Source organism: Crocodylus porosus, unplaced genomic scaffold, assembly GCF_001723895.1.
Source record: "Crocodylus porosus isolate Cpor-Errol unplaced genomic scaffold, CroPor_comp1, whole genome shotgun sequence".
Lineage (NCBI taxonomy): Eukaryota > Metazoa > Chordata > Crocodylia > Crocodylidae > Crocodylus > Crocodylus porosus.
In genome coordinates this window covers 14,344,687-14,357,950 of record NW_017728931.1, presented here as the reverse complement: position 1 = coordinate 14,357,950, position 13,264 = coordinate 14,344,687, and the positions used below count along the sequence as shown (strand labels likewise).

The window sequence follows — 13,264 nt, the reverse complement described above, 5'->3', positions numbered from 1 at the left end:
ACCCTGGCTGCTGACATGGAAGGAGCTTCTAAGCAAGCAGCAGATGGAGGGAGACTCTGTATTCCTAGGGGTTAAGAGAGGGCAGACTTTGAGCTCTAATTTTTCCATGATAAAAAAGAAATTAAATCAAGCATCAAAATACATTGGTATTTAGAATTTATTTTATTATAATGATTGAGATATGGGTAGGCTTCCAAATTGCTTTAAAATTGTAAATATATCAATAAAGCATTGTTTTCAACTGGCATGCATGCATACATACATATGTACAAACAAACACATGAATTTAAGGTACTTAGAGGTCACATTTCAGCCAAGTTGATTTTTCTACCCCATTTCCTGTATTTCCTTGTAGTAAGGATTTAACTATTATTTAAAAAATTATCCTTTCAACCTTCTCTAATTATATCAGTTAAAAGATTAATTGATAACCAGGGCTCCTATTTTTTTTTCTGTTTAACAATCCCAAATTCTCTGATAAAAATCCCCAAATCCGTGTTTTTCTGCGATTTTAAAATGAAATGTGTGTGTGTGGATGGCTGGGGTGGGGGCAGTTCCTGCCTTTCCTGCCTCACCCTGTCTGTGCTGGAGCAGACAGCACAGCCCAGCCTAGGGCTGGAAAGCATGTTGGGATGCTGGGGGACTGTGATTTAACGTAAACCAGCAATGGGTCTGGGGGACAAATTTCATAAACCAGTCTGACCCAAATCAGTTAAGTCTGATAGTACATTCAACTAGATTTATCTTAAACCAGTTTCAACCATTTTGAAACTGGCATATGTGCACTGAGCTTCTATTCTGTTACAGGTTTAAATCAGTTTCTGATTATTTAAACTGGCTTCTGTGTAACTTCTGTCCCTGAACAAACAAGAGCCAGCCATAAAAAAAAAAAAAAAAAAAAAAAAAAGCATCATGCTGTGATGTATAAACAGGGGTTCAATAGGATGATCTAGCCCTTTTATGAAGACAGACAGCGCTGGGGTAGGAACCCAGCTGTGAGTGGTTACCTGTGAGTAAAAACCTAAGGGATAGAAAGAGCAAAGAGCTTGAGCTGGGAAGGAACAGTTTGTGACCAGGGGGCAGCTTGGAATCCAGAAAAGCTTGCTTTTAAGAAGGGGCCAGAGCTACAGAGGTTTTTCCTGCCACCTGGAGAAAGGTTAAGGTTTTGCTTTAGTCATTTGTTTGGGGTAAGAACTGTTGTGTGTACTAAGAGGAATGGCTGAAGAGCTCCCAAGGAAGCCAGTCTGTGACAGCAGGAACCCCAAATCCATTTACAAAGAGGGTCATGTCAGAAATCTGAAATAATCTTTCAAAGCTACTCAAGAGCAGTAAGGCCTTACCTGGAGTATTGTTTCCAGGTTGGGGCTCCAAAGGTCATGAAAGATATGGGTCGGCTTCAGAGACCCCAAAGAGGAGCGATAGAAGGGTCAGAGTTCTAGAATGAATGCTGCTTTGAGGAAAAATTAAAGAAAGTGGATCTGGTTAATCTAGGGAAAAAAGGCTGAAGGAAGATGCATCTTTCAGTATGTGTAAAAGGTTACTGCAGAGAGGAAAGGGAGTACATTTTGCTTCGTGTTCACTTGGGGATAGGAGTAACAGTAATGGTGTTTAAGCTGCAGCAAGAGAGATTGGTCAATGTTAGGGAAAGCTTTCCAGCTATAAAGAAAGTTAAGCATTGGAATGAGTTACGTAGGGAAGCTGGAATCTCTTTCATTGGTTGCTTTTAGGTCAGACAGACTTCTGTCAGGATTGGTTTAGGTACAGTTGATCCTGCCTTTGGGCAAGGGGGTAATCTGAATTATCCATCAAGACCTCTTCTAACCCTATTTGCTGTGATGGTAGGAAGGCAGTTAATGGTGAAGTATCAGATTTGAGTTAACACTGCAACAGGAACTTATGCAGCAGTAGCATGAACTTTTTAAAAATGATGGAGTTGCTCCGTTTTAAATCCTCACAGATATAAAGGATCAATGTTTGTCATCATCAATTTACTATGCTGACTACTGTAATCGTGGTTATATATGTCAGAAACTAGTGCATCAGGAAATTCAGATTGCAGCTCTATTTATCATTGATTTACTACAACAGAAGTATCTCTTCCATCGTGATGGTGATGCATATCATTTCATAGATATAATTTGAGAGGGCTGTAAAGAAACTCCAAGTGTGGCCATGTTTTGAAACAAATTACTCATGTTGATAATGTTTTTGAGGTGGGGCTTTTAATGATACATCACAAAATTGGAATTTGTTACATGTTACTTTTATATATCTAGGTTGCCTTTGTCATGCTTAATTTTGCCTTCAATCCAATTCTCTTTGTGCTTACATCTTATTTTCTTAGGAAACAATTAAGCTAAATGATACTTCACCAATTAGGGAGCACGTGAAACAAAGTTTAGTGTTCTTGGTAGAACTCCTCAGGTGGTAATAGAGGCTGATATTATTTCATGAGAGAGGTCTGGCCCACCTCCAATCTGGAGGCAGTATTTTTTTTTTTTTTTTTTCAATTATACTAAACTAAAAGCAACCTCTGCCCATGAATAGAAGCATTGAACTTTTCTTTGGGTTTGCATTTTAAAAGAAAAGAAGTATAATGTTACACAAATCTTACATTCCCTAAAGAAACATTCACCTTGTCAGTTCTAAGACTTGAATTGTGTTCAGTCATGCGAAGTGTTGGACAAAATGTGGCAAGTCTTTGTGGACAGACTTAGGGTTGATTAAGCAGTAGACCTTTAGTTTTCTGACAGTTGCTAGCAACCTGTGGTCAGGAACTCTTTCATTCTTGATGCTTTGGAAATTCTGGTTCTTTGAATGAAAATGGGTTCTCTCCGTTTTGGGCATCGTTACCAAAAGCCTCTGTAAGATGGGTCTCTTCAGGTAACTTTTTTTAAATCTACTCCCCCTTTCTGTTACTTGATCATGAATACTTAAATATTTGAGTCCATCCCTGGGTGTTATTTCGACTAAATCCTAGCTCCTGTTTGTGTGTGCTGTAGAAGTAGCTGTTCCAATAAGGACTCATTTTAATGTGTTAGGAAATTGCTCTGGAAGCCATGTCCCGACCTGGTATTTCACCTTTTCGTAAGTCTGTGAACGAGCTCTCGTACATTAGATTTTAGAGACCACTCCATTTAATGTTTCTCAGTATCGTTCACACAGTCTTCTTCTGATCCAGTAACTGGTAGTAGAAACTTGTTGGTAGTAGAATATTGAACAACTGCTTGGGTTAAGACTGACCCCTGGGTAGGTACAAAACATGTCAGTAACTGTGTGCTGTAACTAACCTACTCCGGCCACTGTAATGATACAAGTAGAGCAAGACTTGTACCTATTTCATTCCGGGTTAAATTTAGTGGCACGCAGAGGTAAGTTGCAGTATAATAATTTATGTTGAGTAGAAACACTTTCCTTCCCCACCCTCCACCAACTTTCCTTTTAATCCCTTTAGAAGTGGTTAAAAGGATCTTAAGAGAGTGCAGTGCAGAAAACCATGTTATTGAATGCATGTGCAGCTGTTCGGCGTTCTGATCTGTATTTTGTTCCTAAGATTTTAGATTGTGTTAAAAATATGCCTGTACTTCCTTTTACAAGTTTAGGGTTTTTTTCAGTAATTTGGATCTAGCTAAGAAGAGAGGATAAGTAGGGAGTACTGCTTGATCTGCTTCTTCCCTTGCCTCATTCAGAATGGGAAGAGCATCATTGACTAATGCTTCTTTGTTGGGTTATAGGAGTTTTTTGGGAGTTTGCAGTGGGAGAGGAGTAGGTGCTGTGCTGACCCTCAAGGGACTGCCTCAATACAGGATGGCTCCCCTGCCATATATAGCTATCATATGCAGGTCAAAAGAGGAAAATAAGAACAGCTTATGACTAACACCCTACCTTCCAGCCTGGAAAGGAGTTTGAAGATTGGTTTGAGGAATCGGTATGAATCAAAGGGGAAAATGGAGCACTGTGGAACACCGACTTTCTCAACTAGGGGATTGCAAGAGCCAGTTGTGTGATGAGATGATCTTCAGCGTCCCTGCTGTACGCTATTTGTGGAAGCAATACATTGTCTGTCTAAATCGGTGGTCTCCAAAGTGGGGTGCACATACCCCAGGGGGTACGCAAGACGATCCTTTGGGGTGCGGGAAGAAAATATTACAACTTCTATTTATATTTATTTTTATTTAAAAAAATAAGAAAGAAATTAAGCTTTACTAATATTTAATATACGGATTGACACTGGCGCCCTCACTCAGTCCGTATGTCAGATGGTCACGTGTCACACATGGTGCACGAGGTATCCTGAGGGAAGAGTGGGAGTTCCGCAACGTGGAGGGGTTGACAGCAGCGCCCTCAGTGGCGCCCCCAATAAATATACATGTATTGGGGGTGCGTGCTCAAAAAATTTTTTACTGATAGGGGTGCGCAATCAAAAAAGTTTGCTCTAGATCACTGTTTCTGAGCCAGGGTGCTGTGACACTCTGGGGTGCCTTGAGATCCTTTCAAGGGTGCCATGGGGTGCCACACAGTGTTAGCACTGTTAGGTGTACAAACATGATTTTCAGAGATTTCAAATGGGAATCCATTGTGTCAAAAACATTCTACCCTGTTGTGTTCTTTCTGAGTTCTTTGCAACAGAAGAATTGCTCTATTATTTTTTCTTCAACCATAAACAAGTGAAAACTAAGATCTGGCACTTTTTTCAAGGGGTGCCTTGAATCTAAAATGGTTGAGAACCACTACTCTGGACCTCAAGTAGCACTTGGTTATTGACGGCTCTGAGCTCCTTGTATTAGTTGTACCCCTATACCTGACCATTAGTCGAGGATTGTACATTTTACCTACCTTACAGAGTAGATTATGTATCCCATTCTGATTGAGTTTCCCTTCAACTTGGTATTATTTTGACCCAAGTTTGTTGAGATTTTTTTTTAAGTTAGAAGCTAATGTATGGTTTTTCTTTATATGTACTATTTTATTAAATGGGTTTTCTTCAGCCAGTTGAATAACATGCTATCTTCAGAACTGAAATTTCATGCAGTCCAGACTGACCTGTGACCATTGAAAGCAGAATGTCATTAAAGGTTGGGTCTGGCAGAGACTTTAAACAGACTTTAATGGTTACTGACAACTGCTTTATTGTTCGGGCTTCTTTAAGGCTCCATTTGGTTTTCCATTTATTCATTCACTCTTCATCTTGTGCTTAAAAAGCATAATAATGTGTCAATAACTTGTAATTAGACAATAACATGGCTGAGCAATAGATTGTGAACTGAAGCTGAATACAAAACCTCTGTACGGTATGGGGGTGCAGAATATACAAATTTTCTTAACTTTTTGCTGTTAGATTATAGATCCCAGAAGGTACCAGCTGTACTTCAAAGTATTTTATTTGCTTTTGAATTTCAGATGTCCACTAAGGAGACAAAACTATGATTATGGAATATACCTCCTCACGGTTTTGTACCATGAATCTTGGGTAAGCAGTTGAATTTATCTAACAAACTAAACACTACTTATTTCAGAAAAGAACTCTTCACCTATGATGATATTCTGTTAACTATAAAAATCCTGATGGGCATGATTGGTGCAGTTGGAATATTTAAATGCATAATCAATTATTCTATCCAAAATAAACCACAGAGTGCACTTCTCTAACTTTTTTTTGCTCGCTATAGTTTTTAATACTGCATGCACCAAATAGTCTGTCACAGAAGCTTAAAATCCTGATGCGTCCATCTAAAATTTGGAAGTAAACTCTATTCTACAGACCATAGTAATTAATAGTTAGTTTAAGACCCTATGATAAACATTCGGGTAACTTTTTTGATGCTTCTCTTCTCAATAGTTAGTAATTTATCACCTATATATGAAATTAGGGACTCTGGCAAGGTATACTTCCTTTTGACCAGAAACATCCCTAACGAATGCACGTGTTGTAATTTTAGACCGCATGCTATTAAGTATTAAATAGAGCCTGTGAATTTACGTATTTTATGGTAAACTTTTATTTTCACTGGTACATTACCAGCATGGGTATTTTTTCCTGTTTAACAGCATTACAAATCATGAACTCTGGTGACAGATCAGAGTTTCCAATAGTAAACAATAACAACAGAATCTAAACACTGTTCTTTTCATTAATTCCAGACAAACAACACATCTCCTTTGCTCTAGCATTACTTAGTGATGGAAGATTGGGCTATATGATAGTGCAGTGCAAGTGGTTGGTGTGTATTGAATACACGCAAGTCTCTTGCCCCTTTATTACCTTTCAACTTCCATGTTAATATTTGATGAACTCATCAATCAGTTGTAATTGTCTTTGATTTCCATGAAAAATTGATGCCCTGCTGTGACATCTGATTATTTTTTTTTTTTTCCATGATCAGTGGTAATCCCTTTTAACAGATGATGAAAGGTAGTGTGGATGCATTTTGTTAACCATAAGCAAACAAGCTCTGGTCTATTTTAATATGTGTGAACTTTAAATATTGGGGGGATTAGCCTTCCCTATAGACAGTAACATTAAACTCACTACAGGAGTAATCTTGAGATTTGGTCACCTTGCCAACAGAGTAGTGCCATGTTTGTTTGCATGAAAGTTCTTGGTAAACGGTAATAAGATGATAAGGTTGGGCTTTCTACTTTGTTTCTTTTTTTTGAGGAAGTAAAGTTGTGTGTTCATTATTACTGCATCTGTCCACAAGCTTTGACATTAATCTTGAAGACCCTTTGCCCTATATCTTTTCATTGCTACAGAACCTCTCAAAAGGTCATGAGCAACTACCTGTGGGCAGGCAGGCAGAGTGGGTGGAAAGCAGCCGGGAGCTGGAGCCAAAGCCTATACACTGGGGCAGGAGTTGCCTGGCTGAAGCTTCCCCTTGCCTGCCTGGAGCAGTGCAGCACAGGCAGGAGCAGGAGAAAGATCCACCACTGGAGGGGAGAAGAACAGAACAGCCCCCACCAGCCAAGGCCCTGACCAAAACGCACAGCTTCTGGTGGAGTTGTTCCTGGTGCAGCTGCAGCCAGCTGGGTACTGCTCTGCTCTGCTCCCCTAGTTTCCGCCAGCAGTGGCTTCTCCTGCCCCTGCCTCTGCTGTGCTGTTTTGGGTGGGCAGATGACGGGGAAGCTTCCGTCACGCAGCTCCCATTGGAGGCGAGGGGAGCAGAGCAGCACTGAGAACAGCCCCATCAGAAGCTGTGCACGGTAATCGGGGCCCAGGCAGGTGGGAGCATGGTGTGGGCTGCACTGGTGAGAGCAGGTGGGGCTCAGCCCCATGTGGAGTGCTGCAGGGGCAGCCACTGGCCAGATCCAGTCAGTTGGCAGGCTGGATTCAGCCCACGGGCCATAATTTGCACACCTCTGATATGGAGGCTGGAAAACAGCTTATGGATTAACCTTTCTTTCAAGTGTTTTTGCTGTAAGGTTATATCTTCCTTTTCCATTAGGATTTCAGACCAAGACCTAGCATCTCTAACGTTGGACTCCAGCATTTATTTATATTGCACAGTTATATCCCCATTATACCAGGCACCATACAAACAGAACCTACCCAATGAGGTTGTGAGCTAGATGTACAAGCCAGTGACAACCATAATGGGAAGGAAAAAGGGAACATGCAGCTAAGGAATAGATTTCATAGACATTAAGGCTGGAAGGGACCTTAGAAGATCATGGAGTCCAGCCCCCTGCCCTGGGGCAGGAAGTCAGTAGGGATCGTAGGATCCCAGCAAGATAAACATCCAAATGTCTCTTGAAGGTGTTCAGAGTAGGTGCTTGAACCACCTCCGGTGACAGTGTATTCCAAACCTTGGGGGCTTGGACAGTAAAGAAGTTCTTCCTTATGTCCAGCCTGAAATTGTCATGGAGGAGTCTGTGTCCATTTGATCTTGTCATCCCTTGGGGTGCTATGGTGAACAGACATTCCCCAAGATCCTGGTGAGCACCCCAATAAACTTATAGGTGGTCACCAGATCACCCCTGAGCCTATGCTTTTCCAGGCTGAAGAGTCCCATAGCTCTCAGCCTCTCATCAGGTCTGTTTTCCTGACCTCTGATCATGTACATGGCTCTCCTTTGGACTCTCTCAAGCTTCCGCACATCCTTTTTGAATTGTGGAGCCCAAAACAACGCAGTACTCCAGCTGCGGCCTCACCAAGGCCGAGTACAATGGGAGAGTGATGTCTTGGGATTTGCTGGAGAAGCATCTAAGGATGCAAGCCTGCATTTTGCTTGCTTTACTAGCTGCAGCATCGCACTGAAGGCTCGTGTTCATCTTGTAGTCTGTCATGACCCCCAAGCCCCTTTCACCCATAGTGCTAGCCAGCATAGCACTGCTGAGCCTATAAGCATGCTGCAGGTTTTTCTTCCCAAGGTGGAGTACCTTGCATTTTTCAGTGTTAAAGACCATCAGGTTTTTGTCCGCCTATTTTGTGAGCATGTCAAGGTCAGCTTGGATCACCCTCCTGTCCTCAGGTGGGGACATTTTACCACAGAGTTTGGTGTTGTCGGCGACCTTTGCCAGTCTGCTTCTGATACCAGTGTCCACGTCGTTAATGAAGATGTTGAATAGTGTAGGCCCAAGGACAGAGCCTTCAGAGTCCCCACTGGTCACAGTGCACCATAACGATTGACTTCCATCAACCACAACCCTCTGGTCCAACCATGGAGCCAATTCCCCAGCCAGCGGATCGTGGTGAGGCCGAGGCTGCAGTTAACCAGTTTTGCTAGGAGGTGATCACGGGATACCGGATCGAAGGCTTTTTTTTAAAGTCAAGATATACGACATGAGTTTCTTCTCCCTTGTCCAGGTGATATGTCACCTGGTCATAGAAGGAAATGAGATTGGTCAGGCACGATCTAACCGCAACAAACTTGTGCTAGCTATCCCTCAGAATGTTGCTGTTGGCCAGTCTGTTAAGAATGGCCTTTGAGAATCTATTTTAAGACCTTCCCCAGGATAGAGGTCAGGCTGATGGGCCTGTAGTTTGCTGGATCCACTTTCTTCCCTTCCTTGAAGATAGGCACCACATTGGCCTTCTTCCAATCTTAAGGCACTTCACCAGAGCACCAGGAGTTCTCGAAGATCCATGCCAAGGGCTGTGCTATGATACCAGCCAGCTCCTTGAGTACCCTGGGGTGTAAACTATCAAGGCTGGCTGACTTGAAAATATCCAGCTTCTCAAGATGTTCCTTCACAAGGTCAGCATTGATAGAGGGTAAGGAGTCTTTCTCACCTGGGCCTCCCTGTCCTGTAATGGGCAGGGGCATCCCATGGGACTGGTGAAAGACCAATGCAAAGTACCCATTTAGCAGGTTGGCTTTTTCCTGGGCGTCAGTTGTCAGTTGTCCCATCTGGTTCAGCAGGGGTCCAATGTTGCCCTTGCTTTTCCTCCAGCTCCCCACATATCTAAAAAAGGACTGTTTATTGTCCTTGATCCTTGTAACTAGTTGGAGTTCTGTCGCAGCCTTGGCTTTCTTCGTTCGGTCCCTGCAGGTCCGGACCAGTGTAGAATATTCCTCCTTGGTGGTGGATCCAGTCCTCCATCCTTTGTAGGTCTGTCTTTTTAGATGCAGGAGGTCCGCTAATTTCCTGGAGAGCCAAGGGGGCTGTTGTGCCCTTTGGCTCCCTTTCCTCCAAGATGGAATAGACTTTGCTTCTGCATCCAGGTTTGCTCCGCTGAGGATCAGCCATGATCCTGAGCTCCCCTTCCCTTTGGGTTGTGGTCCCTTAGGGCCTCACTGACAAGCCTCCTGAGCTTGTCGAAGTCAGCTTTCCTGAAAGCAAGGACTTCAGTATTGCTGACTGACTTGCCAGCTTTACGGTGAATAGTGAAGGTGATCAGCTCGTGGTCACTGTCACCCAGCTTCCCTTCAATCATTAGGTCGCTGATTAGATTGTCCCCCATTGCCAGAACCAGGTTGAGCAGCGCCTTACTCGACCTTACAATGGCCCATAGACATCTTGCGTCAGAGCTCATTAATGCACGAGAGAGAGCTTTGCAACCGCTCAGATTTTGGCTGAGTGCTTTTCCCGTGAGATGTCTGGGTAGTTGAAGTCTCCCATGGCAACCATGCACCAAGAGTGTGCAACCTCTGCCAATTCCCTGGTGAACTCCTGGCCAAGCTCTTGATCCTGGGTCGGAGGTCTGTAGTAGACTCCCACCATCATGTCCTCTGTGCTGCGTTTCCCACGGATTTTAACCCAGAGGGTCTCCAGTCATCCACCCTGGGTGCCAATGTTGGCTTGCAGGGGCGCGTAGCTTTCCTTGACTTAGAGAGCTACACCCCCCCCTCCCCGCCCCCGTTGTCCACTTGATCTCTCCTGTACAGGGTATAGCCATCTATACCTGTGGCCCAGTCATGGGTGCAGTCCCACCAGGTCTCCATTTTCCTTATGACTTCGTAGTTGTTTGTGTTAAGCAGGAAAACAAGTTCCTCCTGTTTTTTCCCCAAGCCCCTGGCACTTGTGTACAGGCATGCAAGTGTCCGTTTGGGTGCCTTGCCTTGCCTACAGCTCACTCAAGGGAGCCCATCCCTGCCCCAGCCCTGAAGTGCCTTGGCCTGCTGACTTTTCAAGGCTTGCTCAGAGGGCCAGCAGTGGCCGTGATCCCCCCCATCCACCCGTGGGCTTACTTGAAAGCCCAGTGGAGCAGGTCAGCCAGTCTGGCTCAGAAGAACTTCCTCCCCAGCGGAGAGGAAGCTAGAAAACAGGAAATTAGGTTTCCAATAGAATTTGACACTGTCATATATGTGAATATCAGGTTCTTCTTTGCTCTCTGTAACATTTAAAATAGAAGAATTCAGGGAGTGATCAGATGTGAGAGGAAAGACGGAAGAACTCATGAATGAAATGACAGTCATTTGTGTTAGTCCTCCATAACATGGAGTATAGGTTGTCTTGACCAGTGGGGGAGCAACCTTATTGGCAGGCATGCCACAAATTAGCCCTGCACCTTCCCTGAGTAACACACTGCTTCTCTTTCTCTTCTCATTCTGTTGTTCTGCTTTTTGCTTCCTATTCTGTTTTCACTGCCCAATCTCCTACTCTGCTTTTCTACTTCCTGCCCTGTGCTTCCTGCCTGATCTGCTGCTCTGCTTCTTATCCCCTCCCTATAGTTTCCCGGGTCTATCACATGCCACACACCCAAACTGCCCATACTACCTCTGGCACATGTGCCACAGGTTGGCCACCCGAGTCTTGACGGAGACTGAGGAAGAAGGTGTCCTAGGAAAAAAGTCTCAGGTCTTGATACTTGGCCTTGTTAAGTCAGGGGAAAATTTGTATGTTTTCTCTGCATCTGGAATTCATTCCCACATTGGGTGCTGCTAGCTTATCCAGTCATTAAGAAATTTAGTCACAGAAGCACAAATTGTCTTTGTATTGTTTCAGAATACCCCAGTGTCAGTTAACTTGTAGTTTCATAGTTTGTAGGGTCGGAAGGGACCTGAGCAGATCATCAAGTCCAACCCCCCGCCTTGGCAGGAAAAAGTACTGCGGTCAAATGACCCCAGCAAACTGTTCGTCTAGCCTCATCTTAGGCCCCCAGGGTAGGAGCCAGCACCACTTTGCTTGGAAGTTAGTTCCAGGTCCTAGCCACCCTGACAGCGAAGTAGCCCTCCTGATGTCTAGTCTGAATCTACCCTCTGCCAGCTTGTGACCATTATTTCTAGTCACTCCTGGTAGTGCTCGGGGGAACAGGGACTCCCCCCAATGCCTGCTGGTCCCCTCTGACTAGTTTTTAACAGGCCACTAGATCCCCCCTGAGCCTTCTCTTATGGATGCTGAACAGCTTCAGGTTCTGTAGCCTCTCCTCGTAGGGCCTGCCCTGCTGTCCCCTGATCATGTGGGTGGCCCTCCTCCGGACCCTCTCCACGTTGTCCGCATCCCTCTTGAAGTGCGGCGCCCAGAACTGGACACAGTACTCCAGCTGCAGCCTGACCAGTGTCACATAGAGGGGGAGGATCACCTCCTTGGACCTGCTTGAGACGCATCTGTGGATGCATGACAAGGTGTGGTTGGCCTTCCTGACTGCATCCCCACACTGCATGCCCATGTTCATCTTGGCATCAATGATGACTCCAAGATCCTTTTCTGCCTCTGTACTTGACGACTAGGGAGTTCCCCAGCCTGTAGGTATGCTGTTGGTTGTTCCTCCCCAGGTGTAGCACCTTGCACTTGTCAGTGTTGAATCCCATCCTGTTCTCATCCACCCACCCCTGTAACTTGTCTAGGTCCAGTTGTAACCTATTCCTCCCTTCTGGCGTGCTCACATCCCCCCACGTCTTGGTCTCATCAGCAAATTTGAACAGGGTGCTTTTTACCCCCTTGTCCAAGTCACTGAAGAAGATGTTGAACAGTGCGGGCCCGAGGACTGAGCCCTGCAGAACCCCACTGCCCACATCCCTCCAGGTTGAAAATGACCCATCCACCACCACTCTGGGTGCAGCCCTCCAGCCAGTTGGCGACCCATTTCACTGTGTAGGTGTCAACATGACAGTCCCCCAGTTTTTTAATGAGAATGGGGTGAGAGACCGTGTCAAAGGCCTTCCTAAAGTCCATAAAGACTACGTCCACTGCTACCCCTGCATCTAAGGATTTGGTGACCTGGTCATAGAAAGCCACCAGCTTGGTCTGACAGGACCTGCCTCTAATGAACCTGTGTTGGTTGACCCTAAGCATAATCTCCCCTGCTGGCCCCTCATGGATATGTGCCAGGATAATTCTCTCAAAAAGCTTACCTAGGATAGAGGTAAGACTAACTGGCCTATAGTTTCCCGGGTCCTCCTTCCTCCCTTTTTTGAAGATGGGAACCACGTTGGCCCTCTTCCAGTCCTCTGGCAGCACACCAGAGCACCACAAGTTCTCGTAAAGCTGTGCCAGTGGTCCCGCAGTGACCTCAGCTAATTCCCTCAGCACTCTGGGGTGGAGATCATCCGGACCATCTGATTTAAATATGTCCAGTCCCTCCAGAAGTTCCCTGACTAGATCCTTACTGACTCTTGGCCTAGGTGCGCCTCCCCTGGGGCCCGGTGCGGGGACTGATCCAGTCCCTGCTCAGGAAAATGGAGGCAAAGAAGTTGTTAAATAAGTTAGCTTTGTCATCAGGTGTGACGACCAGATTTCCTAGCGTGTCTTGTAGGGGCCCCACATTACCCGGTATCTTTTTGCCCCCTATGCGTTTAAAAAAGGACTTTGTGTTGTCCTTGATCTGGGTAGCTGGTCCCAGTTCCATCTCTGCCTTGAACTTCCTGACCGCCCCCCTGCAGCC

The 13,264-nt window shown here is 44.9% G+C and overlaps 1 protein-coding gene across 1 annotated transcript in view; it reads left to right on the top strand.

The window, feature by feature from the left end:
• Positions 1 to 13,264, top strand: part of MRPS35 (mitochondrial ribosomal protein S35) — a 49,339-nt gene that overhangs the window by 25,216 nt on the left and 10,859 nt on the right. Inside the window, exon 7 of the mRNA XM_019544250.1 lies at positions 5,401 to 5,470. Coding sequence (XP_019399795.1) covers positions 5,401 to 5,470 — 70 coding nt within the window. The remainder of the gene's footprint in view (positions 1 to 5,400; positions 5,471 to 13,264) is intronic.